The following is a 20,404-nucleotide window of genomic DNA, read 5'->3' on the forward strand; positions in this document are numbered from 1 at the left end:
TTTCCCAGCCCCTGACGGGCGGGAGGAGGAAGGAGGGAGAAGCGATGCGCAAGATGGAGCAGCCGCTGCCTGCGCGGAGGGGCCGGGAGCCGGGCCGGGCGCACGGGAGGTAGCCGAGCAGGAGGAGCGAGAGCAGGTAGGCGAGGGGGAGCCGGGGGGCTGGGGGCCGGCATGCGGGCGGTGCGGGAGCGGGGGCGGGAGCGGGGCAAAGCGGCCCCCTGCTCGTCAGCCCGCCGGCGGGGAGCATCGCCCCGCGCACCGCGGGTGGGAGCGGGGGACCGTCCCCGCGTCCGCCCGTGCGGGCTGGCCCGGACCTCTAACGGGGGTCTGTGGGGGTGGCGGGGAGTCGTGGCAGCCCGCTGCTGCTTCTGGTGTGCGTGCAGGCGCGGGGTGCCTGTGTGTGCGTGTGTGAGAGTGAGTGTGAGTGCGTGTGAGTGCGTGTGAGTGAGTGTGGGTGAGTGTGAGTGAGTGTGAGTGAGTGTGGGTGAGTGTGAGTGAGTGTGAGTGTGTTTCACCCCGTTTCAGAGGCAGCGATCTCCCCCTGCCGGGCTCCGCTTCAGCGCTGCTATTTAAAAATATAAAATCGATCCCAAGCCAATACGGTAATGGGAGACGCTGGTTTTTAGGCAAAAGGATAAGGGTTGTCTGTAAGGTCGCGCTTCGGTTCTGCGTCCACCGAAGTAGAGACAGGTCCTGTGCTTTGCAGAACTCTGCTTGAAATGAATGTCGCTGGATGTCGTTGTGCCCAAGGACCCGAGTTTTAAAAAACAGTCCTTGTGCCTCTTGGTGGGTTTCTACCCTAAACCTGGCGGGTTGGGTATCGCAACTTTAATAAAAAACTACATTCCTTTTTGTGAAGTATCACATTTTGTTTCTTTTAAAGTTTGCGATGGAATGTTAATTATTTATTTCACATCGATATGTTGTAACTGTGAAGTCTGAACAGTAAGAAACCTCATTACCACATCCCGTGTTTCCAGATATCCTGAGGAACGAGATCACCAGAACGTGTGTTAATTGTAAGACAAGCCATTTGCTGCCATACAATATGAAGCCCTAATCCTGCACGAAGCTTCTTCCAGAGAGAGTCCTGAATGACGCGAGGTTCCCTGTAGCATCAGGGCCCAAAACATCAGCGTATTGCTGCAGTGCACCTCTGTGATATAGATGAGGTCATAGGGAAGAGAGAAATATTTCTGAAATCGGTACAAGTGGAGGACACGGCATCTGGGTGAATCACACTCAATATCTCTGTAGACTGCAGGCTCTAGATAATACAATCACTTATTAATAGGTCTGAATTTCTATTGATTTTCTTTTGGAACACTTTTTTTTTTTTTAAAGCCTTTATGCTGGCCATTATCTGCTCATAAACATTTTTTTTCATAGTCTGCATTTATCATCCTTTGGCACTACCTTGCCGCTGTTGATACCTGTAGCAACTGCTGGTTGTCCTTGTCTCTTCAAGCTTGTTCCTCAGCTCCCGATGTTTCCTAGGGGAGAGGTGGGTGGCTGGAATGGCATTTCCCTCAGTAGGAGAAAACCTCAACCTTGTTCAGGTCTCTGCGACCCAGTGGCTGCAGTGTTTGAGTTATATTCATTAGGAACATTGTGCCTCACACTTTTTAAGTGCCAGATTCAAACCTCAGAAATGCATACCTCCCTCACGGGACCAAACCTCTTCTCTTTGCTTCTCTTCCTTGTCTTTGACACATTTTCATGGATTGTTTCTTTTAACTCGTGGAGGTATAAATATTGTGCTTGGCTGTATGAGGCTGTAACTGGAGGGGGGAAAATACCTACTTTTCTGGCTTCAGGGAACTCTGATTTGCTTTTCATATGGGAGTTTTGAGACTTCCACATTCTGCACATGGGTCTTTTCTTCCTGTGCAGGAAGATGTCACTACCCTGCAGGAGCATCTGTCCATCTTGCAGGAGGAAGCGCAAGCAACAGAGAAAGTGAAAGGACTTAAAGAAGGATTTACAGACTTCCTCAAAAAAATGTCTCCAGCAAGCATGAAGTCTTGGATGTCTGGACTGACCTTCAGCTGTGTAGACTGCACTAATGAAGTTCAGGGTCTCAGAATACGTGTAGGCAGCTGAGCAAACAGGATGGTTCTGCATGGCCATGGCCCTCCAGGAGGCTTAGCTGTTTTCCTAAAATATATTGCAGTGCTTTGCTCCTGTGGCTTCTTTTTGCTTCTTTTCTGAGCTTTCTATATGGGTGTCCCCAATCCTGCTTCTCCATCTGTATCGTTTCTGTGCAAGAGCAGAGAAAATAATGGAGAAAATAATACCCTCTTTAAGGAAGAGGCTGCTGTCAATTTGCAGATCACAGTTAGCATTAGGGTTGTCAGCAAAGTAGGTTTTTTACTCAAGACAGTCCAGGAATTGAGGGTCTTTATCCTGGGCCCTCACCGTCACAAGGGCTACAGAAGAGACCAAAGCCATCAACAATGCTTCTCATTTTCAGTCTCAATAATCAATTAGATTAGTAGAAGCCCATCATCATCTCCGTTTCTCTGAGGTAGCTGAAGAGCAGACACAGCCGGCCGGATGCTACTGCCCCAGCGCCGGAGCTGTTAGCTGCAGCCGAGGGCTGGACGACGGCTGGGGAAGGTGAAGGTGCCAACATCCCAGGCAGCCCTGGCACGCTCCCCTCGTTTAAAATGCTGCTGCTCCACACCGCACACATCGTCTTCTGCCAGTGACAACTGCCCCGTCACCGCGTGGGACACGTGTCCGAGCTGGGCTGGCCTTTGTGAGAGCAGATGGAGCTTGGACACAGGCACAATCTTGCCGGCTCCTGCTGTCCTGACGACAGCCTCTGGAAGACACCCAGGAGTGCTGGATTAACAAAGGGCTTTTTTTTTTCACTTGTAGTGTTTTAGTGAAGACCGTTGCCCTAAAATGGGACTCGGTGGGGTCTGATTACAGTCTTTGCTTCTCACTTCATCCCTGAAGGAGGTGTGGTGTCAGCCCTGCTGCTCACCAAGATGGTTTTTATTAACTTTTAAGCTTCCAGGGCCTTAATCAATGAGAAAAAGCCCTACAGCAGCACGTGTTGCTGAAGAAGTGCCAGTTGCAGGCTCGGCATTTTTGAGGTCAGACAGGTTCACGTGCGGGTAAGGAGGACAAGACGGTGACCGCACTTCTCGCTGCACCGTAACACACGCAAACACACATCCGCTCTGTGCCGTTTGCCAAACAACCCGCCCTCGCTGTAACGCGCACCCCGACGGACCCCTGGCTGCTCCGCCAGGGATGCCAGCCGGCCTCTGCGCCCGGGCCGTGCCCTCCTCGCCCTGCCCGCACCATCCTGGCACAGAAACATCCCGCCCCCTGCAGGGGTCCCCGTCGCCATTCGCTGCCGGCGGGGTCACCCCGGCCCCGCGGCACCTCCCCGGCGCCGCCCGGCCCCGCGGGCTGCCCGGCGCTGCTTCCCGCCCCGCCCCGGTCCCTCCCCGCTGCATCCAGCCGGCATTTCCTGCGCCGGCCATGGCCGCGGCGGGCCCGCGGGGGAGGCGGCCCGGTGCCCGCGGGGACTCCGCGCTGCGGTAGCTCCGCGCTCCCGCCGCGGGGGAGTTGCGGCTGCAGCAGCCGGAGGGTGCGGCTGGTTGCGAGGCGGTTGCGAGGCCCCTTCCCCCGGGCTCCTTTCTTGCTGCTTTGCTTTTTTTTTGTGTGTGTGTGTGTTTTTTTTGGGCTTAATAAACGCAGAGGAAGAGCGCAGCCGATGTAGCTCCCGGCCGGCGGCGCGGAGAGCGGCGGGCGGAGGATGCGCCGCCGCGGCGGGTCCCCGCGGGTGCGGGCGCTGCGCGCTGGAGCAGCCTCGGCCCCGCCGCTCGGGTCACACCTGCCCCGGGAGGGGTCTGCGGGCCAAAGCGGGGCCGCGCTGGCGATGGGAAGGAGATGGTTTTACCCCCGGCAGCTGTAGCGGGCACTAGCAGTAAGTAAATAACTTGCCATCAATAATGTTCTCGCTGGGCTTTGATTACACCCTAGCGTGCACCCAACTTGTTGACACAAACAAGAAAGCAACATCACGGAGCGAAAAACATAATTTTTTTTAAGTGAAACATTTTCAAGCGGCAGGTTAGCATGTGCAGGTGTTCTTAATTCTGTTGGTTATTCAGCACGACATGGTTTTTGGCAGTCTGAGAGGGTTGGTGTGCTGCTAACATCTTGCTTTGCTTTTGTTCTAGGAGTGCTGCGGATCAGCCTGTCATGGAGGGAACCAGGCAGACCAGGATTTGTCGTCCACACAAGATAAGTGAATCCTCAAAGGTTTGTACGTTTTGTGTTGCCTGAACAAGTTACAGAAATAGCAATAATTAGGGTAAAAGCTCTCCTTTCGATGCAGTAGTTTGCAGGAATGTGAATATTCTGAGCTTTCAAAAAGAGATATGAAAAGGGTGGTTTACCTGTTCAAATATTTCTGATAGAAGTTGTTACCTAGTGATTTAAAAAAAAAAAAAGCAGCAGCAGCAAATGGGCAGGCACTCATCATGATTCATAACTTAAAAAAGAAACCCACATCATCGCAGCACAGTGTTTTCTCTACACCAAATTTCAGTCATTAAATGCAATGCGTTTATTTTTTGTACTCATCCATCTCATAAAATCCAAGCTAGTTACAGAAACAAAGCTGGGATTACTCTTTGGATTCAGTCTCTGTTTTGTACAAAGGTGGGAGTCTTGATCCTGCGAACAGTAGTTATTCTGGTGAACTTGAGATGTTTTCTTAGGTTTGTGACATTAATTTTCTTCGCATAGAATCTCTATGTTTCTGAATGTATTGTTTTTAGTTGGGAGTCCATGGAAATCTATCTTAGGTAGCTTTTTATGCAGGTCATCAGGATGATGACCTAAGATTTATAAGATGTTAATATCAGCTATAATAATTCTGTTCACTTTGTTTCATACCAGTGAAAACTGCTTTTCTGTTCTAGTGCGAGCACCAGCTTACTGAAGCAGCAGAGCTTGTACTACCAACAGCTAGAAGAGAAAAACTTCAGTGCCTGTATCTGTCTTATCAAAGTTGAATGAGACAGATCTCATTTTCTTTTGCATCACTGATAAGTAGTGGTACTGCATTAACGATCTGACAGAAATTAGGTATTTGAATCCAAAAGAAGTTAAAATACTACTTTGATACAATTTATAAAACATAAACAGAACTAATTTTTAAATGTATCCCTACCAATACAATCTTTCCCTGAGTGGTGATGCCATCTACCATTTAAATGGTTTAGTCTGAATGTAATAATAATTCATCACATTAAAAATTAATTAACTTGACAGCATTGTTTTATTTTCTTGCTTAGACAGCAGCTGTCACTATCTGTTAAACTTGGAATTACTAGATAATGCTAAAGCTGTTCTGCAGAATATAAATAGCTTGAGAAAGATGTTCGTGTTTAGTATAAAATTAGTCTTGGTTTTGAAACGTGCAGCTATCAGCTTCTGTTATTTGCTCAGTGAACGAATGGACTTGCTGAGTGGTTGAAATATGTTAATATATTCCGAGACCATCCAATGCCATCCGTAATGACTGTATGCTTGATTTCTGAAGTAGCAGCAGTTCTACATGGCAACAAGGATTTTCGGAGTACAAGTTGTCAGGCGTATTTGCGGTCAGGATTATGCTGCTGACTCAACAGCCAGCTAAGTAAATAGGGATCTCTGGCAAATCTTATATTCTGGTGTAATCTTGTTATGCATGGTGGTGGTATTAGAGAATATTACAGAGAAACGATCAGCCAATTTACAGAGACAAGAGGGAATACGTTTTTGGTTTAATGCAGTAACTGTCCCCATGAGTCAGATTCAGAAGAGGGTGCTGTAAGATGTTAGTTATTTTCTGTTCATCCACTCTCCTTTATCATGGTTGCCACAAACGTGTGGTTTGTCCTTTACCATATTTATTCTTCTTCCCACCTCCTCCATCTCCTGGTCTCTGCTTGGGCTCCTGTGTGATGCCAGCATTTCTCAACCTCAGAAAAATGAAGACAAAAATCTTCATAGTCCTTAAACCCCATGGTTGGTTTTTTTTTATGTTACAGATCTCTGGCAGTGTTATTCTTGAGTGGAAGTTACTTTATTGTCTATGCCATAGGTCCCTTTTTAAGTTCAGAGATACGGTGAGGCGATGGGTATAAGACAAATTAAAGAGTTTGAGCCCAGAAAACTTATAATTATTGAAGCCTCTTCGCTTAGATTGGTTTAACTCTGTACACTTGCATGCACAAAGTTACTCCAACAGGAGGCTTTTTGGCAGCTTAGTCTCTATTGTTTAGAAAAGAGCATAAACAAAACTAAAGACAAGCCACTGGGGTATCACGCTAAGAGCAGCACATTTGGTTATTAATTTGGGTCTCGTCTTTGGCGGACTGCCTGTCACTGTGCCACTGACTGCTAAAGGCAGATGGGGTCGGGTCAGGCTGCCAAGGGTGGTATGAGCTCGGGATGGTTGGGTGCCATCACGTCTGGACAGTGGTGAGCTGCGTGTGTTAATCCCGGTTATCTCATCGTATAAAGCGCGATTACCAAATTGTGTACACAGAGTGCGTATCTAGAGTGAGGCTTGCGTGCGGGAGAGAAAACTTGGCTCTAGGACTTGAACCTTTCCCATCCAGGTGGGCAGAGAAGTTGTCTCACCATGCTTTAACCAACCCATAGCCAGACAGCGATGATCGTGTGCTTTCTGTTTGGGAAACTGGGAAAGCCACGGATAGTTAGGATTTTGAGGAGAAGCAATAGTTTGGGGAAGAAAAGGTTGAATGCCTGAGAGGCTTGAAGAAACTTCAGGTCATCTGTGACTGTTTTCGATGTATGTATGGACTGAGACACCTTTTCAGGGTGTCACTTCTGGGAATGTAGCCTGAGGGTGTAGAACCAGGCAAGACCCAGGGTCCTACAGCCAGAACTGTTCAGAGCTGACTTAGGTACGACACAAAGGTGTGCTTCCTTCCTACCTCCTTTCATTTCTCTTACATGTTCTTACAGGCTCTGCAACTCTGCCTGTTTCAGATTTGGTAATTAAAGTTATGTATTTGCATTTAACTTAACCTGGCTTTTATGAAGAGAGATCACAAGGTAACTGACTGTACCATCAAGCATTCCATTCCTCTGGAAGGATGGTCCTAAAAGCTGCATCACTTGACATACTGGGGTGACCAGCCCCTTCAATACGTGTTCTGCAGGACAATCAAGGGGTAACAAAACGTTTCCATTTTGGTTCTTCTTAAGACTGGTAACACAAGCCTGTGAGAAAGAGGCCAACACTGGTTGCCTCAAAAGCTCTGTGGCATGTACAGAGCTGGTGGGAAAAATGTCTGGACCAGAGGCATCCCAGAAGGGCACTTAATGGACATGTTCTGAGGGCATTTTCCACTTTCTTTAAAAGAAAAATATTTAGTCATGTTCATTAAAACAAAAACTACCTCGGCTTCTGGAAGCAAGTAGAAGTCTTATGGGAATAAGTTACATGCGTGGCTTTGCACATAAATAAACAGCTATTATTTTTGAATGCAGTGTGTGTGCCTGGAATAATATGAAAAGAAAGAGAGGGATTTTACCCTAATGAGCTTAGAAATGCAGAGTTCTGAGAAGATGTAAGAGAGGGGGTAGCTGTCAAGTGAGCACTAACCCAAACAATACATGGGCTGAATGAAAATCCAGTGTGCTGCTGCATGTGTGTCCCCTGCTCCAAATATTTAACGAGTAGCTTAGTTGAGAAGAACTCTGTAAGGAGTCGTTTGGGGGGCAAGTAAGAAAGGAAATGTCAGCAAGATGTCTCCAAGACAATGAGTGGAAGCGTTTCAGAAAATTGTGCCTGTATAAATCATCAGGGAGGAGGTTTGGATGCAGCGTTGTGGAGGAGGTAGGAGTAAATGATAAAAAAAAAAAAAGAGGAGTAGGAAGCAGTAAAGTCTGCATAGGCCTTTGAAAGTGAAGGTGAGGAGCTTGGGCTCGTACTGTGGTGCTTGCCAGCTGTTCCGAGTTAGAATTTGTTATAAATGTGCAAAACAAGTAATTTCTCTCTCTCTCTCTCTCATGTATGACTACATCTAACGGGAACACACTTTGTGCCTGCTGAAATTTTATCTGGTGAAGATAACGTCTGCCTGACACTGTTTGTTCGTTCCAGGTGTACAGGTGGGATGACCACTCTAGTCTCGTTCTTCAGAGCCTGAATGAGCAGAGGCACCGAGGCCTCTTCTGTGACATTGTCCTCGTGGTGGACGAGCAGAGAGTCCCTGCCCATCGGAACCTCCTCGCCGTTTGCAGTGACTACTTCAACTCTATGTTCACCATTGGTATGCGAGAAGCCCACCAAAAAGAGGTTGAACTGTTCGGAGCCTCTTACATTGGTCTCAAGGCGGTGGTGGATTTCCTTTACGGCAGTGAGCTGTCTTTAGACGGAGGCAATATCGACTACGTGCTCGAAACAGCTCACCTGCTGCAGATCTGGAAGGTGGTCGACTTCTGTTGCGAGTATCTGGAGAATGAAGTCAGCGAGGAGAACTATCTGTACCTGCAGGAGCTGGCCTCCATTTACAACCTGAAGCGCCTTGACTCCTACATCGATTCTTTCATCTTGCAGAACTTCGGCACGCTCTCCTTCACCCCGGACTTCCTGCAGAACATTTCCTTGCAGAAGTTGTGCCAATACCTGGACAGCAGCAACGTGCAGCAGGAGTGTGAGCACGACTTGCTGCAGGCTGCCTTGCAGTGGCTTACCCAGTACCCGGAAAGGGAGAATGAGGCTTATCAGGTTCTGGATAACATTCATTTTCCCCTGATACCGAAAAGTGATCTCCTCCATCGGGTCAAGCCTGCTGTCTGCTCCCTTCTTCCCAAGGAAGCGAACTGCGAGGGGTTCATAGAGGAAGCGGTGACCTACCATAACAGCGTGACGGCTCAGCCGGTGCTGCAGAACAAACGGACGGCCCTGCGGACCTGCGAGGAGAGGCTCCTCTTTGTGGGTGGGGAGGTTTCTGAACGGTGCCTGGAACTGAGCGATGACACCTGCTTCTTGGACACCAGAAAGGGGCAGTGGGTGGCAGAAACCCCTCTCCCAGCCAGACGAAGTCACCACTGTGTTGCAGTCTTGGGAGGCTTCATCTTCATAGCCGGAGGCAGCTTTTCAAGGGACAATGGAGGGGATGCAGCTTCAAATCTCCTATATAGGTATGATCCCCGCTGTAACCAGTGGATAAAGGTGAGACTTAAGCTGTATTATTTCTCTGTTTAAAGTCCTTAATGTTTAGAGTGTTTTCTTCTTTTTGGTGGAAGGACAGGGCTTGTTAGAACAGCCAAAGCAGCAACGCTTGCAAGTGGCAAATCGAGTTATTTAAGTTGAAAAAGCAGCTACTTGACTCCTTCGTGGGAATGCGTAAGTTACACACGCAGCGAAAGACTTTGGGGCAGATTTTCTGCTGCATTTGGGAATTGGGCACCTCATCTCTGAAATTCCTGGTCAGCAGCCACCTGCGACTCTTTAGATTACTTTGGGAATAATCCTACAATGGGCTTACAGACGTGATTGCTTAGTTCATCCTTCTCAAGCAGTAGCACATGTAAATACAAAAAGGATCTGATGTAAAAAGGAAACGGCTCTGACACTTGCTAAATGCCTCTCAGAACAAGCTATTCCCTTCCAGTCCTGCTGTAAAACCCTGCAGTCAGTGCAGGACCTGTAAAATATTACACTGTTCCCATATTTTGAACCAGTCATCCTGTGTGGTTCAGTTGTGTTTCTGAGTGATTCCAATTTATTTTTCCTGCAGAGTTTTGGAATGAGGCCCACGTAACACAAACCTTTATGTAGAGTGGCCTGTCTTCTAGATGCTTTCTGCTGTCTTCTTTTTTTTTGAAATGGAGTGCTATGTAGCATGCTACAGCAGAAAAACAAAAGTATTTTATCAATATACTGGATCAAAACCAGTAGTTGTCCTCTTCGAATAAATGGGAAGAAGCAAATTCTGTCCTCGGGCACGAATAAACGTTAAGCTAACTTGCTTACCAGGTGTTTGAAGATGTCAGCGTGTTATTTTTTTTGACAGGTTGCCTCCATGAGACAACGCCGTGTAGATTTCTACCTGGGAGCTATTACCGACATGCTGGTAGCTGTTGGTGGCAGGAATGAAAACGGGGCACTCTCTTCAGTTGAGACCTACAGTCCTCAGAAGGATTCCTGGTCCTATATAGCAGGTTTGCCAAGGTAATAGAGATGTTTGGAAAGTTATCCCATGTTTGAAGAACAGTAATAGAGGGAGCTTGTGGGACTTTAGCTATCCCTGGAAGGGAGGCAAGGGGATCTATAGCCGATACGGTATCAGCAAGTAACAAACCAGATCAGCATTTGGTACTTGAGCAACCATCTCTTCCAGGCAGCGTGCCTCATGGTTGGTTTGGATTTTTGTCCTGAGGTACATCTGAAGGATGGGAGGGAGAGCTCTTGTAATTCCGCCCTACTATTCTTAAAATATTTTTCCTGAGGTCACGTGGAGTTGAATCTTTTCAGAGGCGCTGTTTAGATCTTGATCAAAGGCTTTTATAATTTGTTTGGCCTCACTTTATCACCTTGGTGTGATCGTTTTCCTTGTGAAGTGTTTCTCTCTGTTTGGCTGCTCAGGTTGGCTGTTGCGGGTAAACCACGTTTACCCCTATTGCAAATAGACAACCCTGGCAAATGGAACCTCTCTTTCTCTCAGAGTTAAAACTTAGCTTCTCTACTTTTGAGAGGCTTTAGTACTGAAGCTCTTGTAACAGCAGCACAGGACACTGCTGGTATTTTGAATCAACGTTTGGGTGGTGACTTTGTAAGAATGGTAAAACAGCATTTTGTTTGCTAACAGCTGCTTGGATTTAGTTATGTTCCACATTCATGGAAATTACAGAAGTATTGTCTATTTGGATTGGCTTTTCATGGTGGCTGAAACCTGCAAGTACAGCAGCAGCGCTTGCTTTCTCCGTGAATAAGGCACAATTCGATTGGAGAGTTCAGGGTTTTTTCCCTTACCCCCTCAGCTGCAGAGCTGCAGAGCCATAGGCAGCCAGTGAAGGCACAGAAGCCTGTTGCCCAATTCTATTTTGGGCAGGTGCTGCAATGCGAGCCTGATCCAGGCTAACAGCTGGGCTCGAGTGCTCCTCAGAAGCAGGATGCTTTTTCTCGTTTTATTTCTGCTTGCACAGGCAGGTCTACCAGTTGAGGTTAAACACCGCAGTCTTTCCTGAGAAGCTGTGTAGGAGAGTATCTTCAGTTCCTAAGCCCTTCTTTTAACTGGGGTGACCTGTGAGATCCCAGTAACATCTCACAGAAATTGTAGCACAGCTTTTTTAAAAACATTTTTTCGAAGAGATGTAGATGTGACCTGATTTCCTTGTATGTTGTTAGAAAAACACTCACCTTAGAACAAGTGTGGATATTTTTGCTCATAAATGATCCTGGGGAAGTGTGCATGGTTCACTTAAGCCAACCAGACTGTCAGCTGTCTGAAAAGGGGCAGTTTGTCTACATGTTCCTCCTGCTACCTGTGTGTTGGCTTTGGGAATTTTGCAGCTGCAGCATTTAAAAGTGAATTTTGACTTGAGGGAGTGGGGGGATGTTATTCTTTTTATTCGATTGCGTAGCTGATCCACTTGGACTAAGCAAAACTCCCCCTTATGGGATAGATCCCACTTACACTGCCTTAGCTGGTTGCTAAGCTGCAGGGTTAGGCTGTAGTACAGCGAATATTTTGAGTTACTGCTGCATCCCCAAGAAATATTTCTGCATCCTCCCCTCCTGCCTGCTCTGTCATCGTCCCATGCCAACTGTCCCTTGTGCCGGCTCAGGTGTTTGTGCAGCTGCGCACTGATTCACGAGGTCATCTCCTACTTTGCCACGTAGCTGCCCTCTTGCATGTTAATATGTCTTTAATTAGATCTTAATGAACTCTTATTACCTCCAGATTGTCTTTTCAGCCTTCTTTCTCTGTTGGAGAATGCTTGGCGTTGGGTAGCGTAGTGTTTGCAACAACTGTTTTTCAGCACAGAAGAAAAAAAGTTAAAAGAACTTCCTGCAGGTTGCAGAAGGCAAATACCAGCGCCGAGGTGGACAGCAGAGAAGCCTTCTGAATGCAGGGGCCAGCGAACACTGCGTGAGCTGGGAGGGCAGTGGCTCTGGCAGGTGTGGGTGGCTGCTGGAAGGGATCTGGGCCATCCTTTCCTGATCTACTTCCAACGGATTTACTGACAGCGGAGGAAGGATAAGAGAGTATTTTTGTGATCTATTCAAGACTAGAAGAAAGCATGCTAGCTACCATTCCTTCTGTGTGCTGCTATCTTCCCTTCAACATACTGTGGGTCTGATGTCTGTTTTCCTCCCCACCGCGTGCTTTTGTTCCTCACGCATATTTTAGTTACTATTTTTACCCAAATGACATCTTCCCCAGCCCTATTCTAGCAGCAAGTCTTTTCTCCTCGTGTAGAGGAGATCAGAAGCTCCAATCTTCTGCTTCATGATTGCCTGATCAGGCAACATGTCCCTGCATAGTTGCCTTGTTTCCTGCATTTTTCTGTCTTCTTCCCTCTGAAGAGAAAATGTGCAGATTTTTTGTCCTTTTGGGCACATGGCCACCAGAAGCAGGCTCCCTGCCCGCAGCTCGGGTGGTGTTTCTGACTGCTCTAAGCCAGGAGCTGCCTGGAAGACGATTCCCTGGAGCGATACGCACGCGTTGAGGTCATTCTGGGGTGTAGGCTGGCGTGGTTCGATTTGAGCTGTGTGGGGCTGGGACTCTCAGAGGTTACATTTGTTAGAGCTTCTACTCTGAACATCCAGAAAATGGCTTAATTTTTTTCCTTCCCAAGGGTTGTAGCTTGCCACGCACGTGGAGGTTTTCAGGGGAAGGGCAGTGGTTGTGTCCCTGAATACACAAACCTCCTGTCCTCTGCCAAATCCTGTGTCCGTGCTGCTGGACACGGGCACAGTCATGCTCCTCTAAGGAAGAGCTTTGCAAGCTCTTTTTTATCTCTTCTTCCCCCCACCCCCTTCCCACCCCAACATGGTCAAAACAACATGTTGTTTTCCCTAACCACTTTCTTGGAAGGAGCCGAGCTGTTTTGACTGAAATAATGCTGTCTTACTGGAGGAGAAAACAGCATCTTGAGGCAGATGCTTAATGTGGAAAACACCAGCCAAGCTATCTAAAAGGTGGACCTGGTCCAAGTCTGCTACAAGTGAATTTTGCCTGACTCTCATTAGGGTCCTTGGTTGTGGGATACCTCTTCCGTTCTTCAGAGAGGTCCTATATTATTTTTCTTTGCTGTTTTCCCAGGTTCTTTAGGAGCAGTTGCTGCCATAGTTTCCAGCCCGGAAGGGAGCAGCGGTGGCTGACAAGCTTGGCAGAGCAGAAGTTGGTGCAATGTGTTCTCATCTTGAATAGACCGTGAAAAAGTCTGCTGTAGACATCAGCGAAATTAATTGAGTGGCCCCAGGTTAAAGTTTGGCAGAACAACTGAAAGCAGTTGTATGAGGAAACGTGTTGGAACAGGTTAACGAATGATGGTATCTGCTCTGCCAGTTGTGTCATGAATAATCTCGCAGGGTTTGCAGCAGGTGGACACGGAGATTCAGAGCAACCACAGCCATCCTGGACTTTGGTTGGAGTAGGGGATTCCCAAAGCTTTATTGAGTTAGGCCAAGTGTTCCTCTATTTAAGAACATAAATAAGAACATAAATGGTAGATTTTCTAGCATTTACTGAGTGGTGTAACTGTGTCAGAAACTGTAATTTTTGCAGCAGGTTATTCAAAATAAGCAACTGGTTCTAGCAGATGTTCTGGATCAAAACTTATTTCTCCTTAATACCTCTGTGTTTTTCTGGCCACTCTTCTAGGATGTCTGGACCCGCCGTATTGAAGTGTCCTGTTCTGTTGCACATTTAGAAATGCCCCTGCTTAAACCACAGGGCTTGCAGAAAGGATTCTTACTGATTGTTTTCAATTTGTGCATTATATTTCACGCAGTTTTCTACTAATGTGGGGCAGGGAGTGTGCAATTTTGGATGAGCTTTTCAGAAGTCAGGCAAAGTGAAGCACCTCTAGAGTATTTCAACAGGTAATCTGCCTGTAGTGGAAAACAACAAATCGATGGTCAATTTGATGGTTCAAATATGATTGCCTTTTTCAAATTACTCTTGCAGCTATCGCTGTTCACCAGACATACCCATTGCTTGAGGCGAAAAGAAAAGCATCAGTGCTTTTTCTCTAGCTGTCCATGCTAGACTGCATGCATGTGCTTGAGAGAAAATGCCTATTACTTGCTTACCTGTACAGAATTCCACTTTCCAGATATGTAGGAAAACATTTAACCTACTTCCTCAAAGGTCACTCAAGTTTTTCTTAACTTACAGTCTTTTTTAAAATTTATTTATTTTCAAATGCTGAATGTAATGTGATTACTGTCAGCAGTGCAATAACCCTGGGCTTTGTGTTGGATTCAATGTCATTGTGCTCTTCTCCTTCTGAGTCCTCAAAACTGTTATCTGACATGACCTCCACAGTGGAGTGCCCTGCACGTCCTCCAGGTAGCTTGCTGGTTAGATATGGGTTTAAAATCTAGTGCATTTTGAGAAAGGAAATGAGTTCAAGTTGTCCATCCCACCTCCCACATAAGTAGTCTACTTTTTAAGACCCATTCCTGTGTATATAGAGAAGCAAAGACTCTACCAACCAGACTGGGTGCCGCTGGAGATGTACGCTCCCAGTTCTTGTCCATAAGAGACCACAGACAAGGCAGAGCAGCATCTGTGCACGCTACACCTGCCGTAGCATTTCTGGCAGGTGGGAAAGCTGGAGTGTGTGTGCTCAGGGTGTTCCGTGTCAAACAGAAGCCCCGGGCATCAGTTATGTGCTTCCATGGTTAGGCAGGTTGTCGGCTGTGGAATTTTTGAGTTGCCTTTTAGGATAAAGTGTCATAACTATGCCTTGGTCCTCTCTTCTTTCTTTCCTTCTCTTTCCTGAGTGGCTAAGAAGCAGTACAGCTCTGAAGTCATCTCTTCAAGGTCTTCAGGGATGGTGCTTCAGCCCCTGTAGTTGCAAGGTCTGTCCTGGCCACTCAGCATTCTTAGGCCAAGTGTGTGAAAGATTTTTGTTTTTCTTGTAGCAGGAGCCTGTTAAAATATCTGATTCAGACACTGGTCAGAGATCAGAAGCTTCAATAGGCATACAGAATAATAAACATCTTTTAGCTTTTCTCAGAAGTATTGTGCTTTCGGGGTAAATGCAGGTTTTCTTTTCTATTCCACCTTTTCCCTTGGCACAGAAGCGCTTGGCACTTAGGTGTGTTGAAGAAGTTATGATACAGTTTGTGTAGCTGAGACAAACCATTACTGTGCAAAATCAAAACAGCTCAAGGTTCTATCCACGTTGAGTTTTGAGCACGTCCAGGCACGGTTCAAAAGCATTCCAGGCTAAAGCAATGCTGACGCAGGTTTGTCTGCTGTAGACGTTGAGTTCTCTTGAGTCCTTGACTACAGAGGATGGTAGTAGAGGTAGTGACTGCAACATGATGAGTATGTTGCTCTGCAGCTCTATAGGTGTTAAATTGTTTGGGCTCTTTGTACTAGTGTTTGAGCCAGTTTGCTGTGGCTGGTGCTGCAGCTACACCTTTTGACATCCCCTCCCATGCCCGAGAAAAGAAAAAAAAAAAGGCATGTGCAGGAAGGGTATGTTCAAAGAAGCTGAGGCTGTCGCTTGCCTTAGCACACCACTTCTAAGAGCTCAAAAGGGTTTGGTCAGAAATGGGAAGTTAAGAACAGCCTCAAGAATTAGGTTTGTAGTTGGCTGTATTATAGCTGATCAAAAGGTTTTTTCTCTCTGCCCTGTGGAAACAGCATGCGTGATGTTGGTTTCTACCATCTCATTTTGTCTTATTTCAAACATGGGCTCTGAGCTATGATTGACTGAGGTCTGTTGCCTCATCTTGGGGTAACTGAAGAAGTTGTCACCTGTATAGCAGAAGTGGTAGAGCAGATGGATGGCTCATGAAAAGGACACTACATGTGTCGTGACTGCAGATAAACTGGGCTGTGAACGCCGATGGGTAAGCAACGTGATTCATGATCCTGAAGCTGTGGAAGGGGAAGGCAGCAGTAGTTTTTTTGTTGGTTTCTCTTGGTTAATCGCTACTGGTAAGTCTGAGAGGTATCATGATTATTTCCTCTTTCTGTCATAGAAACCCTTGCTGAGATGTGGATTTTTTTCCTCTCTGGCCCTCTCAGACTGATCCAACCCGAGCACTGGAGCAGGAAAATGGGAGTGAAGGCCATGCCAACTAGAGCAGGATGGGTTACTTCTGTTGTATGACACACTCTAGAGGATGCCTTAAAAAGTGATTGTCATACCTTAGCGCTCTGTAGCGACCAGGTATGAAAAGGATCCCTTAAAAAGTGATTGTCCTACCTCAGCACTCTGCAGCGCAGGGTGCAGCAGTATGAATAAGAGTAGTTACTGGGTAACTAACAGGATTAGGGATTCTTCTGTCTTTAGTTCCTGTTTATTTTCTTCTCTAGTACCAGTCCTTGTTGAATTTTTGTGTATTTTGATAAAATCCATAAGTACTAAGTTGGGTCGTTTTTGTTTGCCTGTCCCAGGTTTACCTACGGCCATGCTGGAACAGTCTACAAGGAATTTGTGTACATTTCAGGAGGCCACGATTACCAAATCGGTCCCTATAGGAAAAACCTGCTGTGTTACGATTATCGCACGGATGTTTGGGAGGAGAAGAGGCCAATGATCACTGCCCGAGGGTGGCACAGCATGTGCACCTTACAGGACAGTATCTACTCCATCGGTGGCAGCGATGACAACATCGAAACCATGGCTCGTTTTGACATCCTGAGCGTGGAGTCGTACAGCCCTCAGTGTAACCAGTGGACCAGAGTTGCTCCTCTGTTGCAAGCAAACAGCGAGTCAGGGGTGGCAGTCTGGGAAGGCAAGATTTATATCCTTGGAGGCTACAGCTGGGAAGAAACGGTCTTCTCCAAAACAGTCCAGGTTTATGATAAGGAGAAAAATAAGTGGTACAAAGGAACTGACTTACCCAAAGCGATCGCTGGTGTGTCTGCGTGCGTCTGTGCGTTGAAACCCAAAACAGAGGACAAAAAGAAAAAAACGAAAACAAGAAAACATCAAGATCGAGGAAGATGACTACTGCTGGATGACCGCCCTTTCATAGTGGACTCCAGAAGGACCTTGTATTTAATCATTTTTAGCTAACCTTGATTCTTTCTTTTTCTTTTTAAATGGGGGGGGGGGAGAAAGGCATCTTCTGAAGCCTCAGAAAATGTCCGGTTGAATGTGGTTTTTGGATTAAGCTCATATTTAAGGTAAAAACAACAAAAGAAATAATAAAAAAAAAAACCCAACCCCACCCCTCCTACAATCTAAGGGGTGATATGGCAAGAGAGGTTATGCTGCTCTCCGGAATGTTAAGGCTTAGTCTCTTAATTCTGTGGTTCCTGGCATTTCCACATACAGCGTATTATATCGACGCTTTTAAAAAGAGGTTGAATCTGTGGCTGAGATGATAATGTCAGGGGGGAGGAGGCAGAGTAGTCAGTGTCTGGTTTGAAGTCACAGAGCAGTTGAGGGGAGTTCAGAAGCAACTGCTAAGAAGAAATAATGAATCGTCGATGTAAATCTTGAATTTTTGTAATGTTAAATTTCATTTGCAAGACATTCTTGAGGTGTTAGTATCAGATTTCTGGGACACATGAGAGTTCAAAGAGAATATTGCTTTTGGTGACCGCAGGTCATATCAGCTTGAAGAGCAGATAATTCCACTGTTCTCTTAAGGTAAAGACAGCTATGCTGTGTGGCTCAAGAATAGATGGGATTGACTTGGGCATGGATTGAAAGCATTGTGAACTTTAAAATCTGGGAACGGTGAAATGATTTTTTCATCCTTTGTTGTGGCACTTTTCGTATCTAAACACAATAGCAAGTTTTTCTTGAGCTTTAAACATGTCCCAGAATGAAGAAAAAAAAAATCTTTTGAAGAACTTGAAAGAAGATTTGAGGATTTGGATGGAAACTGTACAATTTGCCTTGGGGCTTCAGAGCTGATGAAACTGACAGAGCTCACTGTGAGTTTGGGGTTTGCTGAATAGGGTAACAGCGGGGAGAAATGGCAGGAGGATCCTTTGGGTGAACTTGAAACAAGATGTCCCTCCCCAGCCCTACCAGGCTGTAGAAGCTGGGATCCACTTCATTTAACTCCAGCCTCACAGTGGTCACGGCTGGTAGCCAGCGTGAGCAGGGGCCTGTACTGGACTCGTCTGCTGTCAGAAAGCAGGATTATTAACCCAGATATTAACCCAGGATGATTAATTGGGGTTCGGTCATCCTGAAAAACAGCGACTTAGTTTTTCACCTGAGCCAATAGTTCTCACTTTCCTCTTTTCTTACAAGTCCAAAATGTCTCTTCATGAGAGTAGCCTTTTCTGGTGGGTTTGGCAGGGACTCGAAGCCACGGCTCGACAGGCGTGCGAGCCAGCACCTTCCCCAGCGAGACAGGTTCCAAAAGAAGAAACCCCAAATATCCTCAGGACTGTGTTTGGGATCCAGACAGTGGGACTGAATGGAAAAGCATCTGTTAGATCCTCTGCATCACATTATCCTCTTCATACCAAGTAAAGAGATTTCCGACCCAAGTGTTAGTCTGCCCTCTACAAACACAGCTGATCCTGCTGCAGATACTAAAATTCCCGACTGTCTGGCCAGCTCTCAGGCATTCATTCACCCGGGGCGTTCTACAAATGCCCCTCTGGTTTGCAAGAAGTCCATCACCAGCAATCCGATACAACCACTCCGGTTATTGTAGTAATGCCAGGCCACAGATGAATATTCCTCCTTCCCAAAAGAAATTTTTAGCAAGTTTTTAAAAGCAACTTTTATACTTTTTTATAACGTGTTTTGCTAACTCTGTCTCTCGTTTGCCGTATATTATTTACTATGAAGCTCCTGCTCTGTGAATGTGACCCCGTTGTTGCCGTCAGGAACTCGTCATTTGGTGGATCTTTTAGTGCCTGGGTAGTTGGTGGGGATGGGACGCAGCTGTCAGAGCAGCGTTCGCGCTCCCAGCATGGTCCGGCGCTCGGCTGGAACTGGGACTGTGGCACGGCCTCTTCCCGGAGCCCGGCTCGCTGGGCGCGCTCGTGAACACATTTTATTTTCAACTATTGGTGATCTCCTGAGGGGGTTTCAAGGGCTTTGATTTAAAGTTCTGCTGGGGAACTGTGGTCTTCCTCAGTCCTTCTTCCACAGCTCCTTAGGCACCACAACCATGTATTTCAGATTTGCCTTTTTTTTTTTTCCATCTGGTGTAAACACAGTTGCTATCCTGCTACCCTCCTTTTTTTTTTTTTTTTTTTTCCCTTTTTGGCAGCTATTTACCTCATTAATTGGAAAACACTAAGAAAACATTTTTGCACTTAATTTCATTTGAAGCTCTTGTACTTTAAAGAACTCTTAGACTACAAGAACATGTTCGCATTGAAAGAGGTACCTTTGTATAAATTTCTGGAGTGCAAGGAAGTTACAGGTTTCTTCTTCAGTGCTAAGAAAGGATTTAAGAAAACGAGTTGAAAAATTTTGTGAAACTCCTTGAGGATTTTTTTTTGGTGTTTGAAGGGAGAGAAAAAAACCAAAAGCCTCAGGAGTTAGTCTTTCATTTGCATTAATGGATTTGTTTTAAAGCCTTTGTACACTGCATGAGGTAATGGTTATTTTTTTTTATCCTAAAAATAAATTTAAAAAACATTTTTGTTATGACAAACTCATTAATGAGTTGTTTGGGGTTTTTTATATCTGAAGTCCTTGCTATGTTGACTGACAACTACTTAACTTTTTGGGACATTTTCATGTGTATGTATAGAACAAGAATTCAAAGACTTGCTTTGTTTCTGTTAACGGGTTGCTTGTTACTATATCCCCCCTTTTAATGTGTTCATGTATTACATTATTGTCTGGAAACAATAAATCCAGTTTAGAGTATTGTATTCATCGCTGTCTGACTTGTGGATTGATTTCATTGAGGCTTTTCTTTCTGATAAATTGGAAAGAATTAAGTTTGTAATTATTTTTAGGTGGTTGGTAGCGGTGCAAACATTTTAATAGGCAGAAGCTAAATGTAACGAAGTGGAGCAGAAATCGACCTTGTTTGGCTAATCCACCTTTCCTACGTCGTGCTCCGAACCAGACAGTCCAAAATTACTTTTCACATCTTTTGCAGCTGTGACAAAAGACCAAATCCAGTTTACAGTGGTTTCAAAGGTAGTGTTTAATGGGGAGTAGATAAACACAGTTATGACTTTGAAACATTAAACTGAATTGCACAGGCAAAATACAACCTCAG

General features: G+C 46.0%; 1 protein-coding gene across 1 annotated transcript; it reads left to right on the forward strand.

Moving 5' to 3' along the window:
• Positions 1–4,209: 4,209 nt before the first annotated feature.
• Positions 4,210–17,196, forward strand: KLHL36 (kelch like family member 36). Its single transcript, XM_009978250.2, has 4 exons — positions 4,210–4,284; positions 8,150–9,223; positions 10,068–10,225; positions 16,641–17,196. Exons 1-4 carry the CDS (start codon positions 4,225–4,227, stop codon positions 17,194–17,196), a joined length of 1,848 nt encoding a protein of 615 aa, XP_009976552.1. The 5' UTR covers positions 4,210–4,224.
• Positions 17,197–20,404: the final 3,208 nt, after the last annotated feature.

Source organism: Tauraco erythrolophus, chromosome 15, assembly GCF_009769465.1.
Source record: "Tauraco erythrolophus isolate bTauEry1 chromosome 15, bTauEry1.pri, whole genome shotgun sequence".
Lineage (NCBI taxonomy): Eukaryota > Metazoa > Chordata > Aves > Musophagiformes > Musophagidae > Tauraco > Tauraco erythrolophus.